At 38.5% G+C, this 24,735-nt stretch overlaps 1 protein-coding gene across 1 annotated transcript in view; it reads right to left on the minus strand.

Moving 5' to 3' along the window:
• Nucleotides 1-24,735, minus strand: part of CMTM8 (CKLF like MARVEL transmembrane domain containing 8) — a 35,425-nt gene that overhangs the window by 5,635 nt on the left and 5,055 nt on the right. Inside the window, exon 2 of the mRNA XM_032695541.1 lies at nt 1,538-1,711. Coding sequence (XP_032551432.1) covers nt 1,538-1,711 — 174 coding nt within the window. The remainder of the gene's footprint in view (nt 1-1,537; nt 1,712-24,735) is intronic.

Below are 24,735 nucleotides of genomic sequence, written 5' to 3' on the forward strand. Positions count from 1 at the left end.
ACTCAAAAAGGTGTGTGTCATGCTCTTTTAAAAGGAGTCTACCTTTTGGACCTACATTTTATGTGTGTATCACATATTATGTGATCTTATCTACAATATGTTTGGAACTCAGAGCAAGAAATACACTCAATATGAAGCAGAAACAAATCAGATACTCCAGCTTGTCTTCCACATGGATCAGGGTCAACTCATTTATGTGCAGTTGTCTAATAATAGGGTTCAACTGATGAAAGAGGGATAATGACCAAAGCTTTATTCAAATGGATACAAAGATGTTTTCCCTTTGAATGTACTTTACTTACATCTAATGCAATGGGAACCCCCCCACACACACCTTTAAATGTACCCAGACACATTACTGCTGTAATTGAAATAATCCAACATTTCTATAGCAGTGTTACAGCCTTAATGGTAATTGCTGGTCATGAAACTTGAAAACAGAAAAGCTATCTGAACATAATCCTGGTTGTTCTTATTAGTAATTGCTATAGCTGGCTATTTATTACAGCAGCAAATGGGAATACTAAGAGAGTATTCTAGTATTCAATTTTAGTCATGTACACAATATAGCTGATAACAAGCTGTTAGCAACACAGAAGTCAAATACATTTCATCATAAAAATAACAGAATTGTAGTCAATAATCTCTAGCTAGTAAAAACCAACCAAATAAATAAATAAATAAGAACAGAACAGTCTCTCATTATATCTGACAAATGTAAAGCTCAGATTTATAGCAATTCTTGGATGGGTCACAAATGGCCAGCTGGCTGAGATGACAATGACTTTTAGGATCTATTATCCTGAAGATCAGCCTGTTATGCAAATGATGTAAAAATATACTGTTGAGAGTTAGAGCTAGCCAGGTTTGTTCAAACCATAAAAACTGGATCTGAATTTTAAGTGCCTGTGAAATTTTTCTGTAATTACATTAGCTGTTTATCTGATCTGCTTTAAGTCTTGAGCTAAAAGCAAAGGATTATGTGCTACATATTTTACATGTATATAACTCTAACTTTCAGGACCCTTTTCACAGTAGACTACATATGGATTGTCAGACTCTTGCTACCTCTGAACCACCTTTACTTTTACTTTAGCAGAGGAAGACTCATGTTTTGAGAGCTCAGGTCCCAGTTCTAATTCAAAGTGTTGATTCCAGTAGGGATTTCTGCTTTTTAAGCCATATGGCTGGGTCTGTTAGCTCAGATGCAGCAATAGGCTCATTTTTCCTGGGATGTAACCACTACAAAGAGAAAAAGAGGTCACTGTGCATGAGTATCAGTCACATGCACATTATTAAAAATCAAGTCACTACATCAACCACTGAACAAAATGGTGAGATATCATAGGAAAAGTGTTTTAAAAGTGTCTGGGTATGATGAAGGTTAAACACCGCAGGTACACAGCCACCCAGTAATTAGGGAAAAATCTGCAAAGAGCACAAGTACAGTTGGTTAACTATACCCATAGAATGCACCAATATTTTATTCTATTCATAACCCAGCAAACCCGAAACAACAAAGAATGGGTATATTTACCACCATGGTCCATGGCACCTGGGGGATCCTGGTGTAGGTCATTGTCATGTAGATGATCAGAAAGAAGACAGTGAGAACCCAGTAAAACACAGCTACAAACATCACCCAGCCGAAGGCTGGATATAGAAAGTATTCTGTTCCAGCAATCAGGGTCCACACCAGCAGCCCCAATACCTGCAAAAGTTATGGACAAGAAAGAAAACTGTTAGGCATCTTAGACCTCATACATTTGTTCTAGGTCAAGGAGTGACACCACTGCAATTCACATAACCATTTGATGAGCTGAGTTGGGATGCTACACTGACAGAATACTAATCTAAAAAAGAAGAACACATAAAACTTCTTTTATTGTGGCAGGGTGTCACAAAGGAAAAGGTATCTAATCTATTTATCTACAGAATAAAACCCACAGAATATTCTGAGTTGGAAGGCACCGACAAGGATCATTGTGTCCAACTCTTGAGTGAACAGCCCATATGGGGATCAAACTCACCACCTTGGTGTTATTAGCACCATGCTCTAACCCACTGAGCTAATCTCACCCCTAACTATTATGGAACCATATCTGCAGTGGTTTTACAGCTAGCTCTCAAAAGAATTGCTTATTATAGCCTACTAGCTGATGTGCATGAAGGTAAACACTACTATTTCACTGTCAGCAAAGTCTCGATAGAAACAAAAGAATCCCTGTAAAGTCCACTGGGATCTTCACGTTCTATCTGGCACAAACATGGGTAACTCCTTAGTTGAACTCCAGTTCCAAAAGGGTCCACATCCGCTCTGTTGAGTGGCAGGCACCACAGACACAAACCAACTCCTAGGACGTTACTATAAAAGGTAGAAGTAAAATATCAACACCTCTGTAACATGTAACTCCAGCAGAGCAAATCAGGTCAGGAATGTCATTGTATTCCACAGTTCTTAAAACATCTCCCAGGCGACCTGACCCTAAGTAGTAGACAAGAACTCACATTCAAGCAAAGTCCTCAAGCAAACCAACCTGGGGAAAAAAACCTTGCTCCTGATCCCTGATCTGGCAATCTGTTCACATCTAAGACATGAAGAAATGCATGAACCAAGGGGTTTTAACATACTCTGTCCAGTTTTCTCTATCGTTAGGTGATCTCCAGTGCATTAAGAGAAATGAGGACTAAACAAAACAAAAGTTAAGTCATATGCCACAGGAAAAAAGAAAGTTGTGTGTTTTGCAAGTTGTCCGGCAATTAGAAAAATATCAAAAGAAAGGAATATTTTATACCTTAAAAACAGGCAAACACAAAAAACGAATCCTACCCCACACATTTTAATGGAGTCAGACAAGGAAACTAGAATGTCTGTTTTTGAAACAAGGCTTACATCTTTCTGCTATCTGGATTATGGCAAAATTGCCTAGCAATGAGAAATAGAAGTATTACAAAATTAAAGCAAATAGCAATACAATGAACAGACAACAGCCTTAGCTGGACAATCTAAAGAACCTTCTACCCCAATATCCTATCTCTAGCAGTGGTTAGTAACAGATATCTGAAGAAATATATAGGAAAGAATAGACCATGCAATAGTCATATTTTCTTAGGACTACCTTCCTCAGCTCTCAGGAATGTGCAGTGAAGGAACTTCCTGATCCTATGGTGATATCTTTGTAATCAATAGCCCCTGGTAGAAGAGGATGGTTTTGCTGCAGCTTCATTTGCACAAGAACTAACCCTATTTCCATGCAAGCTGCTGGACCTGGTCCCATTTACTTTTCTATTGCAGAATTGAACATGTATATAATGTTTAGAGATTTATCATTAATGCTTACAAGAAAAACTATACTGTTAAAAAAATTTATTGTAATTGTTCCGGCTACCACCTTTCATCTGTTTATTTTGTCTTCAATTCATCCTCCAAACTGCCACCCAAACTTAACTCAGCCCTCAATTTGTTTTCTTGTGTGCTCACTGTAGATGCATGTATATTTTTTGTATTAATCCACATCTGCACCATGCATACATAAAAGCACTGCACAAATGTCTGTTTCATGGTTTGTTTGAGGCTTTTTTGTCTTTTAATAGAGAAGGCATATAATGGTCTGTTTAAAAGCTTATTTTATTGCCACCATTTTCACCAATTCAGCAATTTCTCTTTAATAGGAAGCTCTAGAACTTGCTCAGACTGCAATAAAAATTCCTACTTTTCGCAGCGTACCAGGGGAGGGCAGCATTGCCTCATAAGAACAGCTCAAACAGCGTTAATTGGGTTCTTTAAAATACACACTATTTTCAATGTGAAGTAATCGGTTCAGCAATGCTCCCAATAGTTCATTTTAATTGTACTTTCAACATTTTACTAACAGTAGCAATTCAGTTAATAGGACCTCAAATTGCATGAACTACCCACAACCAGATAAAAACCAACTCAATTTTAATGTAACAACAGTTTTAAGAGCAAACACTTTGATAGACTGTTTAGCTAACAAAATACCATTTTATTGGGATACAAAGTTGTTTCTCATAATGCCCATCCACTTTAATGTAGATTTAAATTCATCATCCAGAAATTATACTAATAAATAATTGGTCCTGTGCTTGATAAATAATCATTAAAGGCACATTTATCCTAAATCTGAGTATCTAGTAAAATACCTCAAGAACAGAAACTTGGAAGATGAGACAAACAAAGAAATTAAACATCATTAAACACTCTGCTGACAACAGTGCTGGATTTTAGAACACTTTTAAAAATAGAAGTAGATTTTTTCATAAAATGCACAAGACTATGAAAAATCTTTAATACTAAATTCAACACAAATAAGATTGATAAGGACACCTCAGCTTATATAACGAATTATTTCTCAAAAGAGTGAAATCTTCACAAGCAGCAAATTATTAAAATTAAAAAGGAAAATTCTGAGGTTACATGAGACCGCTAATCTTACATTACCACACAACAAAGCAAGCAAGACATTCACTAGAGCACTGATATTCACATTGGTCACTGTTTTTTCCAGTAATATTCTAACCTGGTGTTATCAGCTCTCTTTCAATATCATTTAAATATTTTTAAGTGGCTGTACATCTCACATGTTTAACAAAGAATTACTTTTAATGCATGCTTTTAGCTAGCTTGTATCAATGGCAGAACAATTCACCCAGGCAATTCAGATGCACCACAGATGTTACAGATTTATATTCTTAAACAGTTCTTGCATCGTAACTTTGATGGGTTGCATATTAGAGTGCATTTGACATTTTCGGTTAGATCCAGATACTCTTACAGCATATTACTGGAGCTGACAGGCTAAAATAATATTTCAGATTTCTTGATTAGACCTGAAAAGGTCAGATCAGCTCATGGTCAACAATTCACTGCGTGTAGTTAAATGCTATGGCAAATGGTTTCGCTGCATATGTAAACATATGCAATAAATTGATTTAAAGTTCACACTGGCTGTCAGCATCTGCAAAATACCTAAGGAGTCAAAGGAATACAGACATGTAGACAAGCCCTTCGTGATTAGCTTGTCTTCTCAGCATGTTAAATACCGAGATTGCTTCTGCTGTGTTAAAAGCCTGTCTCATAATGTTCTGACTGTCCCTTACATTACACATTTGCTGTTCAACAGATCAGTACAAACTAGATGACACTTGTTTATCTGCTGGAGCTGAGAATGTTGCTTTTCCTACTGATTTGATATCAAGCCTCCCCACTGGGAAAAACTGGACTATATTCAAATGTCATCTCAATAAGCATCCAGTGTACAATATCTGGCAAGTGAGTGATAGGCACGCAATGCCGTAAAGCAAAGATCAGCAACTGCACTACCTGGGGAGTGCCCACAGTAATTCAGTGTGCACAGGCAGTACACAGCTACCTTCACTGCTTCAGATCAGCTGAAAAACAAGGGAGAAAGCTCCACTCTGTAGCCAGGAAAGGCCTGTATCTCATCATAACCAGGTAGGCTAGAGTGCATGAGTAATAGCTAAGTATTTGATTTTAATTTATGAGCAAGTTAGAATATGCTTAATTAGAATTACAGGAATATGCTACAAACCTGTAAAAAATGAGCCTGAGAAAGGGGAGGAAGATGACCCAAGAAAATAATGCATGTGGTAATCGATGAGAGGGATTGCTGGGTCCTAAGACCGTAAGGGCTCCACCATGTCGAATTTTTCAAGTCAGATGAGAGACGGGGATTTCAGTACATGATAAAGGGAAGCAGTTTTCTCTTGTTTATGGCAGTCTCTGATTTCAACTCAGACATCTATTTTGTGGTCATTTGGCTGCTGTTTGATCAGGTACCTCCATTACTAAAGTGCATTAATATGTCAAATGCACTAATGCATACTTCAGCAGTTGGCAGACACCATTAAAAGGAAGTAACTTTGTAGCAAAGTCCAATATTATTGAGTCTGCAGGTTTAAAATTAGATGCTTAATTGCATATTCAAACCCTTAAATAAGCACCATAATTCTTCTTCAGTGTCGAGAACTTCAAAAGTATCAGATTATATAGTCACTTCAAAAAAAGAAAAAGGCTTTGTTGCCTGGTACATGAGACATATCTTGTCTCATGTCACTGGTACAAGTCAACAGGTATGAGAGCAGATGTGAGCTTTAATCTGTATATCCAGTCTGGCTTTTTGAAGTAGCTTAAAAACTGCAGAACGGAATTTGTACTTGCAAACTGCATTTTATAAGGCTACAATGTAGCAACTCCTCTACAGTGATGCCAGTGTTAGGAATTCTCCAGCATTTATCTTGGGTGGTTAACTCCGCAATATGGTTAAAAATGTGTATACATCCCTTTCAGAGGAAAAAGAAGTTTGATTGTAGCAGAATTGACAGGAAGAATAACCCAGGGCTCATCTATGAAAACAGGCTCATGAAATAAAAATAAAAAAAAAATTGGCATATTTGCCTGAAGCTTTTCCTATCCTTTATCCAAGAGATGCTTCCTGCAACCATAAGCATTGTAGGATTTATACAGAGTTGCTACTTGTACAGATGGAAATGACGGCAGAAGGATACCAGAAGAGTTGTGCATTTGCAGCACAAATTGTCTCCTGTACGCAAAGCCACCTAACCATGGACAGAATCCAGCAAGTAGAAAGCAAGGCATATTGCCTTTCCTTCCCAAGAAAGGAGATCTAAGAGTAGAAAAAAGAGACACCACTCTAAATTATTGCACATCATTATTTCACTACTAAATCACAAGTTAGGAACTACCGCAGTAGCAGCACAAGCAGCCTACGAATGTCTAAACCTCCATCCTTTTCTCCCCTTGGCTACATATCAGGGTGGTGGTGGTGTGGTTTTTAAGGAGAAAACAAGAGGGAGAAAAAGAGCATTCTCCATCTATTGTTCCTGTAAGACATGTCCAGGATAGTCAGTCAGTCATAAGAACAGGCAGATTTAATTGTATTGTATTTTATTTTACAAATACAGGATTACTTCTTCAAATTTATTTATTCCCAGCTATGGCTAAATGGAGTAATTGTTTGTACTGCACTTAAATATGTCTTTAAATCAGAATTTTTGTGCTCTCATACACCATCTAGGAAGAGTCACACGACAATTCCGCCTTCTGCCACTAGAGTGAGCACAATCATTGCTTTTTTTTCTTTTTTCTTTTTTCTTTTTTTTTTTTAAATTAAAAACACTTTAGAAGGGGGCACTTGCACAGGCTTCAGATGCCCAGCACTAACATCAGGGCAATTCCCATACAATGCTGATCCCCTGCAAATTAAAAGGAAACACTCAAAATAAGCAATATATACATAGAAATCTTTCACAAGGGTAATTCTAAGTTCAAGTGTCTGCACAAAGCAACTTTAACAGGTTCGCTTCCATATCAGATACAACAGCAACATCAAATAGAGGTTTATCCACAAATAAGCCAAAATAAGAATAATTAATGTATTTTGCTTTAAAAAAGAGAAAATTCTATAAGAAAAAAATAACATGAAAGCCTACAAGAATTGGATAAAGCAAATATCAATCCAGAGTAAAATAAAAAATCTGATTTGTGCTGCAGGGAAAAGGTGATAAACATATTTTAAAGCTAGAAAGATTGAAACTTAAAGTATTTCTATTAACACTGAGTAACGATGCAAAGATGAGGAAATTCAAAAACGTTTCTCAGCTACATTTTTCTGAGATAGAGGAACCTTGCTTAAGTGTCTTTGAAATTTCAAGGACCATGTTCATGTACTCCATAATAATCTAATCAATACATTGCCTCAGCCTACTGCCAGTCTCAAACATTTTTTTAAACATAAAACCTTACAACGAGTTGACATCAGCCAAATCTCCTCGCTACCAACCACACTGCACACCACTTTTCCTCCATAAGCACTCTGTGGCATCAGCAGTTGGAAGCATTCATTTTGCCAAGAGCTCCACAGCAGAGGAAAGCTTTGTGATTCACCCAGAATGTCTTCTAGTGAGACAGTTCCACAGAAGAGAACTCGGGCTTTACATACTTGCAGGAAAAAATCCTTTACACAATTTTGCAGGTTGTACACCAAATAAAGGAAAAGGCTTGTGCTTTTGCTGAGACTTTTCAGGGCTTTGCCTTCCTAGGAAAAATTTAAAAAAATCCACCGTGCTCGCAGAAACATGCCAGTGGTCATAATGAACATACCAATTTTATCATTTATACGGTACAACTCTTAGCATCAAACTTAAGTGGCAGCTACAGGTCTCACGTCTCTCATACTTTTTAAAACACTTCTATTTCTAATAAAACTGCAAAATTCAGCTTCTTCCACTTTCCCAGAATTTCTAAAAATTGTCTGAATACATTTTAAATTAGTTTCAAGCAACCAGTTTCAGTGTTGAATCTTCCCAGAAGTCTTCAAAATGTCTGTCATGTTCTTGGCTCTGTGACAGCACCAGCACATATCCCTCACTACAGGTTAAATGGGCTCAAAATACTGGCAATACTGACCATAACTTCAGAGGACTCCCCCCCCCCGAGTTGTTTTTTAGGATAGATTTCCTAAGAAAGAAAACTACTGGAAGCAGCATGTGCCAAAATATGCTCCAGAAGTATGTCTTCACTGAAGACTGAACTCTCTTACTCAAGAGTGTAGTCCAAATCCTATGACATGCCAGAAAACCTCCTGACCCAGGCCTGAAATGGGTCAAAGCCCGTTGGCAGACATTTCATTCAATAGGGAACACACCTATTCCGGAACGTGAATTTTAAGAGCTGACAGACCTCTAGTGCCTTTCCCACAGTTCCACAAAGCAGGGAAGTCTCCCACACCTACCCCAAATCCACAGGAAAGAGTCCCAGAGCACTTTTCCCTAAAGAACTGAGGACCAGACCTGACATGTGAGCCAGTAAAGAAGGGCCAGTCCTGATGTTCAGATCGTGACGCTCATTATCCAGGTCAGCCACGCAGTGAGGATGTACTGAACCGGCCACGGCATCACCTTGCACTTACAAAAGGATTCACACCGGGGCAGAGCCAGCCTGCAGGAGTGCCCAAGAAACTATAAATTCTCACTGGGAAGAGCAGAGAGATGGAGGCAGTTAGTGGTTGGCACGCAATCAGGAAACTTCTTTTTCTGATCAGAATTGGTACTGCAACACTGCAGCACTGTCTAGGCATGGAGACAATAGCACCTGAGAAAAATGCAGTAGCACGTCCAATTTCATGTTGCCTTAATAAGTTTACCTCCTATTAAAATGAATAAATCACAAAGGTACTCCTTCTCTAGCCTCCACTGTTGACTCCACTGAATGCACTGCAGCCCATGCATGAGGAATATTCTGAGGTATGGTGCAGCTGGAAGCTGAGAAAAATAACTCAGGAGTGGGAGTCAGTAAGGAAATCATACTGTCCATCCCAGCAATGTATTACAGCACTCCCAGGCTGCTTCACCTGAGAAATATGCATGGAATGTGTGAGACCAGAGTTAACACCAGTAACACAGACATCTCACAGCAAATATGTGAAATCACTTACAGTTTCTTAGAGCTTCTCAGGAAGTTCTATTAATAATTAGAGGTAGGATAGTAGATATTTAGAAGGTAAACAAAGAATAACCCAAACAACTGTGCTTGGGTTGTAAATTTTGTTCCATGTGATGAAAAATGACACAATGGAAAATTAGAAACTCTTAGGAAAGGAATAAAGTAATAGAAACCTCTACCAAACAGAACATATAACAGTGCTTTATAATTCAATGGTGTATCCTCACATCAAGTATGTTTTGTCCATTCCTCTCTCCCATTTCCAAAATGATTCAGTTGGATTATGCAAGGCACAGAGAATGGCTCCTACAAGAAAAGAAAGTTAAATCTAGAAAAAAAGATGAGTCCCATTTTCTGTTGAAGACTGAAAGAGGATATGACAGAAGTCTGCAGAATGGCAGGTGGCATAAAGAAGGGAACAAGGACTCGATTAGGACTTCCAGTACGAGAAATATCCTGCTAAATTATCACACAAAAAATTGAAAAACAAACAGAATGAAATGGTCTTTTAAAACAAAACAAAAAAAATCAAGAAGAAGAAAAAACCCCAATACATAACCAAATCACACAATGCCGTAGGAAATATCATACACACTCCAGGTCAGCCCTGTCTGTATATATTACATACATACACAGTAATCAAGATGCAAACTTCAAGCACTGCAAATTCCCAAATGTGCAGTTTGCTAGAAGCTAGAAAACTATAGCAGAGAAGAACCTTGCAGTATGTTCTCCTTCTTAGACTCCTCCCTATGTTTTCAGTATCAGCCATTGTTGGAGACTGAATACTAGACTAAACAGACCACTGAACAGATCCATTACAACCACCATTACTAACTTCTGGTTTTAATTTGCCTTACTTTTCCACAGAAGACCATGGCAACCAAGGACTGGAAGCTGCCACTTTATAGATTAGGATGAGATGATTAAATGCCATGTCAATGTATCATTTGTTTCTAAAGTAGAATTACAAGGAATAATCTCAAGCAATGGTGAAGAAACTGGCTTGAATTATATCATCATAAAATCTATCTTCTCAGCAGAGTGGTGGTTGATCATTAACAGGTCATTAAAATGTGTACAAAGCATAAAGATTGGTCCTTGTCCCAGGGCACTTTCCACATTAAATGCTTTAAAGTTTGAGGGCTGCACTGTTTACCCATGCCTGTAAATTCTAACTCAATGCTTGTGTTTTGCCTGGGGATCTGCATACATAGAGTCATTTATATAAGTTACTGTACACTATGCATATATTAACTTATGCACCCTTGCTAATACAGTGCTGCTCATCTTTTCATCTACACAGAGGCAGCAGAAGACACAGCTTCATCTTTGCCCATAATGTTCTATAATCTGACAAGAGTACCTTCACCCAGAATTCAATGCAATGGGCAGTCAGGAGAAAGACCTGTAACCTCAGAGCTGCTGCAGCTGACTGGTAACACACTATCAGCAGCTCCATCAGGGCCACAGTGTAATGTAAAAATAAAGAGGTGTGGTACAAAATGCTACTGAAGACAAACAGCCTGTCCTAAAAAGTACTCGCTCACCTCTCCAGAAGGGCACCGGATGACACAGTTGGAAGGCAATGACCTCCACAGTGCTTAATCTCTAAACGTCAGTGAGAGGATCTAAACCTCAAGGAGAGGAGACAGCCTGGCCTCTTATCTAACAATCATGAGGGATGGGAATAAAAGGAATGCTGCTGCTCCCTTTTCCTTCCACTTCAGCAAGGCCTGGCTGCGGCAGAGGTTACTCCCACCACCTAGCATTTCCCAGAAAAGAAAACACCTTGACATTGTGCACCAATGCTGTTGATTTCAAATTCCCTGCCTCCTCCCAACCCTGTCAAGAAACTGTGAAGCAGTAGCAAACACCACAGTATCATGGAGCTAGGAATTACTCATGAATTCCTGCTACACTCTGCCCTTCAGCAGCAGAGAAAGAAAAACATAATAGTGTATTACAACCAAACACAAAATAATCTGCCTTTTCAGTTACTTTCTGAGGATATTTTCACTTAACACTGCTTTCAAGCATGAATTTTGAAAGTAGATAATTACAAAGCAAAACAGTCACAAAGAGACATATATGGCACAGGATACATATTTCTTTGTTTCATAGTGGTTGCTTTTGTGCAGCCTCTAGAGGCCATGGCTTTTGTGGGGAAAAACTTGAAGAATCAGTAAAAATACCTTCAGATTTAAAGTTAGCAAATAAATTCCATACTTCAATAATTTTTTATTTTCAAAAGCCTGCCTATAAATCAAGATCGGTGAAACTACAAGGACAAATGGCTTTGTATTTAACATTCAAATATAAATGCATTTTGGAGCTCTGACTAAAAACTGTAACTGATTTCTTTGGGAACTAACATTCACAAGCTTGTCCTCTAAACAGTTCTGTCACTGTATAGGCAGTAGAGAAGCACATGAAATGCAGGAGCAATTTACTGAGTTGATTTTCAAGGAGTTCTCTCATCAAATTCATACAATGCCATATGATTTAATAGGTGCCACATCTTCAATTTTAGAAGATCTTCATACTATAAAATCATGTACAGATTTGAGAGCTCACATTAGTAGGGAACATCAACTACTTGGTGGAAGGACTTAAAAGAGCTTCTTTGTGGCAATTTAAATGGAAATAAAAAAGGAAAACTACATTGGCAGACTTTTTGATATTCTTGTTTTGAGACCTGAAGCTGAGACTTGGACAAAGGAAGAATTTTCCTCACATTCAACAAGAATATCAGTTGATGATGAATTTCATATCTCTTCTGAAGACAGAAAGAACTTCAGGAGTGAGCTGCAGTTTAACTGGGGGATAGGGTCTGCCCCCTTCCAGTTTAGAGGTTTGAGGGGGACATTTCTTGGATGGCACAGATGACAACCTTAACATACTACCTTTCATTTATGCAAATGTAGCAGCTGGTTCTTAAACACATGGCAGTTTTTCTGAGAAGGACCACAGGCTTTCAAGTCAAGTAGTAGAGACATATTTCTGGAGGTGGTGACCATGGTACAGCCCTTGAGCCCTGAATATGATTTCTCCTTCATGAAGCATACATACCAATTGAATGTACAGGCTTAACCTGCTGAGTACATCGAATACATGCTTGTTTTCATACTTCTGGGAGGTGCATAGTGAGGAAATGATTGTCCTTATGCAGAAAAATTAGAAAAAATATAGTGACTTCTACCTGTCACTAATCTCATTTTACTCTTTCTTTTATTATTTAAACTGGAAAAGGTCAAAAGTAGATTCCAAGTTCAGAAGATACTGGGCCATTTGTGTCCATCCGAATGTGTCTTTCCCAGTGTGGCTATTTATTATTATTATTATTATTATTATTATTATTATTATTATTACAACTACCATTGTTTCTTAATGGAGCATGATGGCAGGAAGGATTTGTTCGTTTGTTTTAATAAACTCATATGCATGAAAAGTCTTCTTCAACCTTGATATTGCCTCTACTATTTACATACAAACTTTTCCTTTGAAAGAAGTTTTGTAGTACTCTATCTTCTTTCCTCTCATCTTCCCTGAAGAGATACAGTTCCTGATGGTAAAAAAATATCAGCTTCTCAATAAATGGCAGTGATTTGTGTAAGTTACTTTTAACGTTTGGTGCATGTATGAATCCACCCGTGAAATACACACACCCGCAAAGAAAGTAATCTTGCCATTGTTTGTACATTAATAAGGTGAACTATTTTTCAAAGAGAATTCCTAACAATGGTTACTTATGAATTATGACTGATTATTTGTGTAGTCCACTTTGTTTAAATGGTGTCTGCGTTCTTCAAGAGAACAATGCTGTATACAGCTGCTTTATTAATAATGTCACTGGCTCTTTGTTGCTATTTTTACATCTCCATTTTCCTGTTAGGCCATGTAACTAGAGATGCCTATAATTAGCGGACACACAGCATTGTTTTGCATGTCTTAGCTGCTACATTAAAATAGAAAGCCTACTACTTCTTCGGGAATAACTTTTATTTTCCCCTAAAGTGAAAATGCACAGTCGTAAAGCCAAATACAATGCAATGGAAAATTCAAAGAGAGTATCTGCTATGAAAACATATTGTTGCATTCCACCTTCATTTACAGTGAAGGATAATGTTAACTACTCATTCAAAAAAATTTAGAATGAAAGTATCTTTTAATTTCCAGTTGAAAACCACAAACTGATTTTGAACAGTATAGAATTTTCTCTTGCTGTGAGACAGAATCCTCTAGTCACCAAAAATTGGAACAGGTCCCCTTGTCTGACCAACAGAAGACATAAGAAAATAAGTCTGCATTCAGATTTGTTGTTGTCTGTCTATTTAGAAGCTAATTGTACCTTTTTCTATATTAAGTTCAAGGTAAAAAAGTCCAACCCCAGAAACCATTATCCGTTTTTAGGTAAAGATTAAGGATTTTACGAAGACTGATCCACAAGTACCTCAAGGAAAAATCTTCCTCCTTTTCTGGCAAATTTGTTTTCTTTTCTGAATACATTTTGCATTAACAATACAGAAGAACAGCATGTCTATAAATATTTAACACTTGCATATGCTGTTCTGAAGGCATTTGTGTTCACAAATTTCACAATTAGAAAGGACCATTTTGGCCATGTGGCCAATGGTATAAGGATTTCAACCTACAACATGCTTTTTGGAAAGAGATGACATCTTGGCATAGACCTTGCAATGATATGACTCATATTGTCTCTAAATAAGCTGCCTACTCCTCTCATTGCTGAAAAACCTCAGCCTCACTTCTCATCTGAATTTTTCTGAAATTGGTTTTGAGTCATGTCCTTTTCCAAAATCTCCATCTGTCACCAATATATCAAAGATAACTTTGAACTAAGAGCCATATTCAAAATCATTGACAAGGCACAACTGAACAACAGATAAGCACAAATACTAACATTGCTTCTGACTTTGGGGTTTTTAACTTGTTTTATCTCCCTCTTTTTTCTTTTTATGGTAGTAGTAGAAAGAGTTTACTTTGAAGGAGTCAAAAATAGGGCAAATCTAGAATTAAGTTTTTGATAGAGGCCTATTTAACACTTGTTATCACTGTTCCACGTTTAATGATTTGCAGAGGTGTTTAGGTTACTAAAGCAACTTTAAGATGAAGAATTATATGAAAGTGAAAATATTAATGTCAGATTAAAAAATTAATTGGCCAAACATGTCAAATGACTCTACAGATCAGTCATGCTTTTAGAGAACTCCTTGTTCTTGTTCTCCATAACTTTATTTTTAAGGTTCTGAAGAAAAAAGTCCACAAGCCTGAAGAACTTCCCACAGCCTGTCCCCTCTCCATAATAAATACTCAAGCAGTGCATGCAGCATAAAAGAACAAAGTAAAAAGCTCTGTGGGATACCTGACACTTGAAATTCAAACTACCAAAGTCATAAATTAAGTATATATGCCTGTGTGTGAGGTAGGGTATAATGTTCTCCAACAGCTTCAATAGGCCTTGTGTAAACAAAGAACAGAACAACTGGCTACAAATGTCAGCTTTCTAATGCAAGAAAGAGAAGTCTCCAATCAAGGGAAAAAAAACAAACCAAACCTCACTGGCTTATCCAGATTTAAATAAGTGAGCAGAAACGACTTAATGTGCCTCAGATGTTCGCTCTGCTTTTCTGCCAGAGGTTGCTGTCCTGCAAGGGTGACTGCAGACAAAGCTGCTCCTCAGTTACTGCACTCTGATGCCCAGTGTATTTGAGGTAAACAAATCACTGGTTTGGGGTATCACCATAGGCTAAACTGTGAATTGCAGTGAACAGCCAGGCATGGAGACTGCTTCAGCTGTCTGCATTTATGGGCTATCAGCCTGAAATCTGAACTTCTGTATTTGCCTCCTGTAATACATAAACACAGAATTCCTAAGAGCTGCTGCTCTCACTGCATGCACTCATGCTTCCCTCTCCCCACAATACAGCTAATGTATTTTGGGTTTTCAAACACACTCGGTTCCATTTCTCTCTCTAAATCTGATTTTCCAAAACAGTTCACAGATGTCAGAACGGCTACAAACTACAGGGATTACTATGGATTAGTGAATCTTACATGCCTGAAAGTGTTTAGAGCAACTACATCTCTTAGTGGAAAGGTATTTCCCATACATTCTCCTTCTAGCTCCTCTGCCTGCGTAGCACTTTCCTGTGGGAGACATGCATGTTGTTAGACTGAAAGCTGGTACAACGTATCTAGCGAAGTATATCCACAGTCCCAGCATAGGCTAGAATTTTGTCCTAAAATTCAGGCAAATCTCTTCAGCACAAGATAAAAACACTGGACTAAAATAGCACTGCTTGTTCTCCATCCCATCCAACCTCTGCCCATCCCTGTGTTACAGAGGCTGAGTCAGCAGAGCAGGACACCAGCCCTGTCTCAGGGCATGGCCTCATGCTTAGGCATAAACTAAGCTGTGAGAAAGGAGGACAAGGCTGCTACACCATCGGCCACTGGCAGATGAGAAAGGCAGATAAATAGAGGGCAGTCACCTTGTCAGACTTCATCACCAGATTTGCAACTGTTTACTCGTCAACAGCCTCTGCATCACTCAGGTCACAGCTCACCACAGGTTAAGGTGACAGAACTGTGACAGGGGCACCTGCAGGTTCAGTGCTGGTGGCCACGACCTGACCCGGCAGGCGGCTGGCAGTACCAATTACCAAAAATGCAGCAACTGCCTTTGTCGAAGGCTGTCTGCAGCTGACCTGCGATTTATTAGCAGCAAGTGATGCAGCACATACCTAACGCTCTCCTCCTTATAACTTTGGTGTAAGGTAACAATAGCCAAGCTGCTGAGTGAGGGTATGCTCTGCACTTGCTTTGGGGGAAAACATACTAAATATGTCTGACTGCACACAGACTTTTTGAATAACAAGTCTTCATATCACTGTGCAAGCTTACAGCTTTCCCTTCCCACCAGTGGTTCTTCTGAAAAACCCAAGCCTCTTCCTGCAATTCTGTTTATATTATACCATCCCAATATATACAACCAACTAAATTATATTTACTTAGCTAACTTCCACACCTTTTCCCCTTTCTATTTCCTCAGATTTGTATTGCAGCTTTCTTCTGCCCAATATTTTCTTCCCTGAAATGACAAAAGTGCAGTTACAATGAAGAGGTGTTACCAGCCTTTTGTTCAAATACTCTTTGTTGAGTGTTTCAGCTATTTACTGCCCCCTCAGAAGTTCCTGTTTTCCCACTGAGGGGGGAAGGGAAATCCTGGATAATGACATGGCAGCTTTTTGTTCAAAAAGTCTGTGTACAGTCAGAGATACTTATCACACTTCGCAGGGAAAACTATTACTAGTTTCAAGTCAAAAAGGGAAAATTCTTTAAATAACTACTCCTCCCAAATATAATTTGACTAAAAAAGTAGTACTTTGCAGGTACCCCTTTCTTCGAGCTGTAAGATATTGCTATATCAAAATGCCCTCATCCACACACATTGAAAGCTCAGCCCACTATGATGAGCTGTGCACAAATACAGAGGCACATAATGTAATCTCCTACTGCCAACAGTATTATAGGTCTTAGCACAACAAACCAAGAAACCAGAAAGGAATTAGGGCACTGAAAGACATCAAAAGCTGGGAGCTTTGCTAGTTCACACAAAGAGAAAAGGAAGAACACAGCACACATAGGGATTTGTCTTCAATACAGGAGAAGGTATATATTGTTTGATAATCCAGTGATGAGGCAGGACAGCTATGGGACACAGTCATTTAGACTGACATTTCTGATGTTGAGCCGTTTTGACACCTGTACTGTGAGAGACAAGACTATAGGGAGTTTTAAAGAAATATGTAAATTAGACATATGAGTGATAATAAGGCACATCCCATGAATGGATCCAAACAGCTTCTCCTTTCATCATCTATCAGCTACTCTGTTCAAGACAAAGAAACTATGCAAACGAAACAGGTAAACAACCTGATAGCATGACAGCACTCTTAGGAATTTTTGGGGGAATCTTGTTACCAAGCAGGTTAACTGTGCCTTTTATTTTCCCAAAGTCAATTTTAGCACTACAGGTCAACAAAAAAAAATAAAGGTAAAAAGTGTTAAATAGGCTCCTCCTAATCTGAATCTAATTTGACAGAAGGACTCCACACAGGGGCATTGGAGAGGAAAGGTCTTAAGGAAGGTGATCTCTTTTAGGAGACTAATCCATGGTGCTGGCAAAAGAAACAAGTGGGGAAAGTTTCTGGGCATACACTGTTCTTCAGCGCTGAGCGGAAGGAACAACAGAGCCGCCCTTTACCAAATGCTAACAAGTGGATAGGAAACGACTATCGGAAAGGAGCTGCTGATCTTTAGGAGTCTGACAAACAATATCAGCACTGATTAGTGCACTTGGCCTTCACGGTAGGTAGGCTTTCATGTTCTTCTCATTTCATGTGCGGATACGTCGGGATGACTGAAGTCAATGGGAAATTCGCGACAGGTTTTAATAGCATCAAGAACTGATTCATTATAACCTTCTCTTCATAACAATATTGTTTGTGTACATTAGATCTTAATCTGATTTTGTTCCCATCAACTCATCCGGACTCTATTTGCACCAGTTCTCAGGGTCGTCTTCTTGTATGTGTACATTGTCTATGTAATCTTACAGAAACAGCAACCAACACAAGTCAAAATTAAGTGTTCTTTTTAAATGCACTTCTCTATAATTTATTTTTTTTTTAAAAAGAGAGACCTAAATTTAAGAAGCATTTTGAAATGAAGCTCAGTTTTTAGAGTGAAAATTACTTCAGGCATAGTTTAGGGTGGATTGGTCTGGGTGGGTTTTTTTGATGGATTTTTGGTTGGTTGGTTTTTGGGTTTTTTTTGTTGTTGGTTTTTTTTTTTTCCCCCTGAAACTAGCATTCCATTGTTCAGCTTAATAAGAAAGTGAAAATTAGATGTAACCAAGCTTAGAGAATTCCTTCTCATTTATTTCTGTGTACTCAGTTTAATTTTAACTTGAGCTGGTAAAACACTTTACAGGAGACCCCATCTCACCTTTAAAACATTATCTTGACTTGGTTACTTCAGGCAAACATTTGCTAGATGGTTCTCTGTTACTACGTAAAGAGAATGTCAAGTTCTTTGCACAAGTGTCTGGTCACGTTTCATGATTGTCAAAGTCTAGAAAGAAATCCTCAGTTTGAACAAAATGATTGGAAACCTTATCCTACTGGCTAAGATTCCTACCATTTTTGCTTAGAAGTTAAACAGGGAAAATTCTTTAAATATACCAAATGAAACAATGAAATTGCACCTCATAACACAAAAAGCTGTTTATCGTATCATGGCAAGTTTCATCATTCTATTATAGTTCCATAGGCCTGTGTCATATGTTCAAGATTGGTATTATGCATCTTCAGATGGATGTTCATATTTCAAACAGAAAACATAGCACAAGACAAGCTATCTCTTCAAGCAGGTCATTACTTTCCTAAGACCTTTTAAAGTTAAGTTCCAGTAATGTAAGAATGTACTCCAAAGAGTAAAATAAGGATTGTGGTTTTCCAAAACTAAATGCAGTAGTTTTCCCAATGGTAACTGTCTTTCTGTCCAGTATGAATTTTATTTGGCATCCAAGCTCATTCCCATGCATTAGGAGCAATAAAAAGAACACTAATAATGTATTCATTTGTACTGTGCTATATCTTAGTAACAGCACAGGGAAGGAGAAATATTTTAATTTTGGGGGTCAACTGGCAATCCACAAGAACTGTTGTAACTGTATTACACAGTCCAATGAACATGGCTTGTGCACATAGTGAGGCTTCAAAGCATGTCAGAAACCCCATCAGAGATCCTGCTTTTCCATGCATCCTGCATCTCTTATATTGAAGAGCTTTTCAGCTTTTTTCTAAAAATCTTTCACTGAGGTCATCACAAGATTGTTGCAGCTCTCACAATATCCAGCTCTGCCCAACCCGCTTTATGTCTATGGCTCAGTCGTTTGTTTTAAGGAATGTAGGAACCAAACATGTCACAATATTCACCAACAACCTCCTAAATCACCGTATCACTATTTCTAATATTTTTCTAAAAAAATTTATAGTTTTGTCCACCTACAGCTTTATGAAATCATTAAAGATGGATGTTTCATACTGAGCAGAGCCTGTTCTTACAGTTGCCTCACACCTCCTCTCTTAAGACTGTGTTTTGCCAAAATCATATCGCAGGAGCTGCATCTTCTACTGTGGATTTTCTCTGTCAAGTCTGAAGAAGAGCAGACTTGATTAAAGTCAAGCGAAGCCGGCCTTCAGCAAGTTGCCCTGAGATGCTGAGCAAGAAGGCTTGAAGGAACGAGGGTGAGGGGATGGGTGGGGAATGACAGGAAAAAAAACCACAGAAAAGAGCTGGAAAATTAGGACTTGGGATAAAGAGGCAGAAGAGTGGACAAGAGAGAGACAGACACAAACATATGTTGAAATACTTGCAGTTAAGTATGCAACGCTGTTGGAAATGAGTTCTTCACACATCTTAGTTCTATAGTTAGTTAAGTATACACTATGGTATAGTTTGTAATTACATGACCACATACTTTATCACACACTTTCTCCTTGTCCACACCACCACCTGAATGGAGCAACAAAAGGAAACTTCTGTTCAGAACTAATGCCTTCCCCTGATTTGCTTTCTCCTTGTTTATTCATGCAGCCTGCTGACATGCAACTCAGAGCTTTGTATCTGCTTGGCCACTTTAAAAGCACTGTGTTATCTGAATTATCTCACAGGTCAATTAATAAACTACCGAACACATCTCTGTGAGATAAAGTAGTATGGTGTCTCAATTTTACAGACGGTGTACTAAACTTAAGGTCAAAAGTCAATTCTTCCCAAATTACATTGGGGAATGCTCTCTTTCCACAGCACTTCATATGGTACTTCATTTTGCCTCTTCTGAACATAGCTCCTACTGACTTTCAGCCACAACCGAAAATAATAATTTCTTTTGCATCTTAGACCTGAAATTGGGGATTCAGAAAACAAGGAGTAAAAGCAAACACAGTCAAATGTAGGGCTTACTTGCCTTGTTTAGGATCCCACAGGAATACTGTGGTGCAAGCAGAAGATAAAAATCAAATTTTCCAAGGAAGCAATTAGCGAGGAGACCATCCTTTCTCTTTGAATAATCCCTTTCCTTACAACATGACTTCCTCCAATGCTGTATGCACAATATCCCAGTCACTCCCAGAAGAACTCTTCTGTGCAACGACCATGACAGAAATTTCTTGATAAAAATAACACAATTACGCAGGTTTTGACTGCATTCAATTGTCTGCACACAATTCAATACCAAACCAACGCTGACAGGGTGAACATAATTCTGGTGCTTTTGAATTTCCAAGACCTTCAGCCATAATAATGTTTTTTAATGGTTTTTTATGTGCCTATACACACGCAAGCTCTTTGAAACATCACATGAGGTTACTGTAGCAAGGTACATCATGGTTTAAAAATTAAACTACAACCAAATCAATGCAAATGCTGCCATTTTTTGGTGTTTTTTCTAACCCCACTAAGGCTGAATAATAATACCACTCTCCCCAGCATGTATCACAGTTGTGCCCTGAGCCTGTAAAGGACAATTATACATTTGTTTATGCTTTCCAATCTGCAGCAGTACTAACAGACATCCACCATGGATTTACCCTCTCCTCACCTGACCCTTGTCAATCTGCCCTACAATGGCCATCTCCAGGTGGACACAACCAAATCTGACACTAACAGGTGAAGTATCATTTTAAAGACACATTATAGAGGTTTTCTTTTTGTGGTATACTTTTTCTGCCTGTTCCCCTGTCCCCCAGTGCTTAATTCCTGCCTGCAACACTGTTTCCATTTTTAAATTTCACCTACAGTTCCTCATAGTTCTATCAAAACTGCAGTGCCACATTCAGCATTGCCTGCCATAGGAGCTTGGGAGCCTTGGGAATAGCATTACTGTTGAATGTAGAGAACATATTCCAAAATATATATTAAAGAACTCTTTCATGTAATCGCTATACACACATACAGAGAACAAAAGGAAGCTTGTCAGTGGCTTTATAACTTCCAGGCTAAATAAATGGATTAGTGCAAAACAGTGTCACCTTGAATATATTTAAAAATCTAGGCCTGGACATAGCAGTCACATTTAAAAATGATGATACAAACCAGTCTTGGGTTTGGGTATGAAGCAGAGGTACCTGACAGATTTCCTTTCAATTTGTGCACATTAGGCTACCAGCTAAACACAAGAAGCAACTACCAGAGTATCATCAGAGGTGTTGCTTTCCCCACATGCCCTCTTTCTAGGATTTTTTCAATATATTTATCCTGAATTATGATCTATCCAAAGACTGACATCTTACTGATGATTACCATGCTTACTTACTTAGACTTGGTTCTGTAAAAATCTGATTTTAGTGCAGCATGCCTCTAATGATACCAATTTGTTGAAACTGTTTTCAGTTTGCTTTGAAGAGTTTTGTCTCAGCAAACCTGTTGTTGCATCAGCGTCATCTGCACACCCATACCTTGCAAAAAGGGTCAGTGTAAACACTCAATATTGTGCTTTAACCTGGCAAAAGTGCAATCACAGCCAGGACTGATCCAAACCTGTGTAGTGAAGTGATCTGGCAAAGCCTGGATGTAGTATTAATGCATGTAGAACCAAGAGCTCGGTTTCTTTAAGTTAATTAACATAAGCTTTCCTTGGACCAAACTCAGCTCCCACTGGAAGCAGTGACTTGATTCTTTCCTTACTCAGTCCCTCCCTCACTGAAGTCTTACCAGTCTTATACCTGATCCGGTCCTTTCAGAGGTAGGTGAATCAGTGCCAGCAGCTTCCATGGGAACTGGCTCAGGCCACAAGGAGAGAACTACCTTGCCAAAGGTCTGATGGATGCTAAAATCCATTTGCTATTTGACCCTAGAAAACAGGGTTAGGTCTTCTCTGCAAAGATACACTTTGTATTCTTTTCCTGGAATTGAAAGAGGAACAAGTGCAGAACTATCACCTTGTTACAATATGTACTTTATCCAAAATAAAAATGAAGCTAAAAAAACATAAATATATATATAAATCTATGTATATATATATATGTGTATATATATATATATATATGCACGCATGACCATTGCAAGCTAAATATATGGCACTACTACTCCCAGGGGAGAACAGGAAGGAACAGCAGGCTGAATGAGAAGCCATTCAACAAACAAGAACAACACACTCTACACTTTCCGTTCTGAAGGGTTTAGGACGGTCCTCAAGAGAATTTTTCTGTGGTTTTGAGAATTCAATTTTTGAGAAGAACCCTTGAGCCACCACTGCTCTAACCCTGCCTCTTGCTGCTACACAGATGGTTCAGAACACAGAACAGAGCAGACATATCAGCAGGCTCCCCAGGCACACAGGAGTGTTCCCAGCATCCTAGGGCAGCAAGTGAAAAGCCTCTGCTTCTGCTGTAGGAGCAGCATATTGTTAATGGACTCAGGAACCCGGGCGGCCATTTGCAAGAATCCTGTGTGACCATAGTCTATTTTTGTCTGCATCCTTTCTCTGCTCACATTCTTACATTGCCAGCAAAGATACCTCTTCATCATTCATTGCATGGAAATCAGGGGTTTTTCAGATAGACATACACTACTTTAGGTTCTTCTAATTCAAGGTCTTAACAGTGTGTAATAAATCACTCCAAACAGAAAGCAGGAATCTCAGTGTAGAAAGAGAAAAAAAAGAATATAACACAATAGGAGAAAAAAAAACCCCAAACCATCAACAAACCCACAACCACAAAGAAAAGGGACACAGACAAGTCCAGGATTTGAATTCATTTTACGACAAAACATAGCATCAGGTATCTCCATCATTTGCGTATCTGGCAATATCGCTGCCTTCACAAGCAATTCAGTTCCCATAGTACATTTACCCAGGGATGTGTGGGAGTCATGGGGCATATCTGGAAAAAGGCAGTTTCCAGGGATGCAGTCCCACTTTCTTTGCAACTCTGTCATTGAACTTTGTTCTCAGAACATGATGTTTTTAGCCTCAGCATTTACCCTCATGACTCACACACCCAGCCACAGCATTATGCTAAAGCCAACCACCTAGGAAACTCTACCTATTCCATCAGGGATAATAGGAGGACTGCACATTTTGCCATCATACAGATACAGGATACAGAGGACCAGAAAAATTATTTAAAATTAGCTTTGTGTGCATAAGGATTTTTGTAGGTACCAAAAAAAAAATGTTTATTCTAGAGTTTGGGAGGGGTGAGAGAGAAGGATTTATATTATATTCATTATCCAGCCAAGAACAAAGTTGATGTGCAAGTATGACTTTAAAGCATTCTTCTCATGAAGAGATAATGACATTTCGTACATATTGTCCTTAACTTTGACGTATTGAGAATATTTTGCATTTTTGACCTTTTGTAAAATCTCTGCGTTCAGTTTAAGAGGCATTTTCACCCTCCTACCATGTCAGACCTAACACTGTTTCTATTATCACTTGGAGCACATTCTAAAGGTTCTGGTTTTTTGTGTCCCCTAGATAGTTCTCTCTTCCTGAGGAAACACCCCGATCTTGTCCAGGAAACCAAAGACCTTTAAGGTAACAGAACTTTAAATAACTCTACGATTCTAGAGGAAGACGGAAATCATATAGGCGTGTATTCACTATATTAAGGACAGTTGCACTATGGATTAGCAGTGGAACAACAGCACCTAAAAAACGCAGAACTGAAACCGGACTTTAGCGAGAGTTTTGTCTGATTAAGAGCAAAGGAAAAAGCTGAGACTTTATACTGTGTATTTTCTTATTCATGCACAGGAAGATGAAGCTACTGGATGAAATGACTGACTAGTACAAGATTAGGGTTTTTTCCACTCAGTAATTCAAAGTGAATCATTTTAAGATAGTGCTTGTGTGTGTCTCCTCTAGGCAATGCATTTGTTCAACATGTTAGAAGGTGCCTTGGTATTGTCAACAACCTGCAAGCAGACACACTCTTACTGGAATAAAAATTGCATTATAAGAAGAAAAAAGAAAAACAAATCTCTACTGTTTCTGAAAGAAGAGAAAACCTTACTGCTACTCAGATGAGGAAAGGGGCTTTATGGAACTACCTCTGTGATTCTGAGGGCTATTCCAAGAACTGGGGGTGAGGGTGGAGGATGGGATCTATACACAAAACTTTGAACTGCAGTCA

This window comes from Chiroxiphia lanceolata, chromosome 1 (genome assembly GCF_009829145.1).
Source record: "Chiroxiphia lanceolata isolate bChiLan1 chromosome 1, bChiLan1.pri, whole genome shotgun sequence".
Classification (NCBI taxonomy): domain Eukaryota; kingdom Metazoa; phylum Chordata; class Aves; order Passeriformes; family Pipridae; genus Chiroxiphia; species Chiroxiphia lanceolata.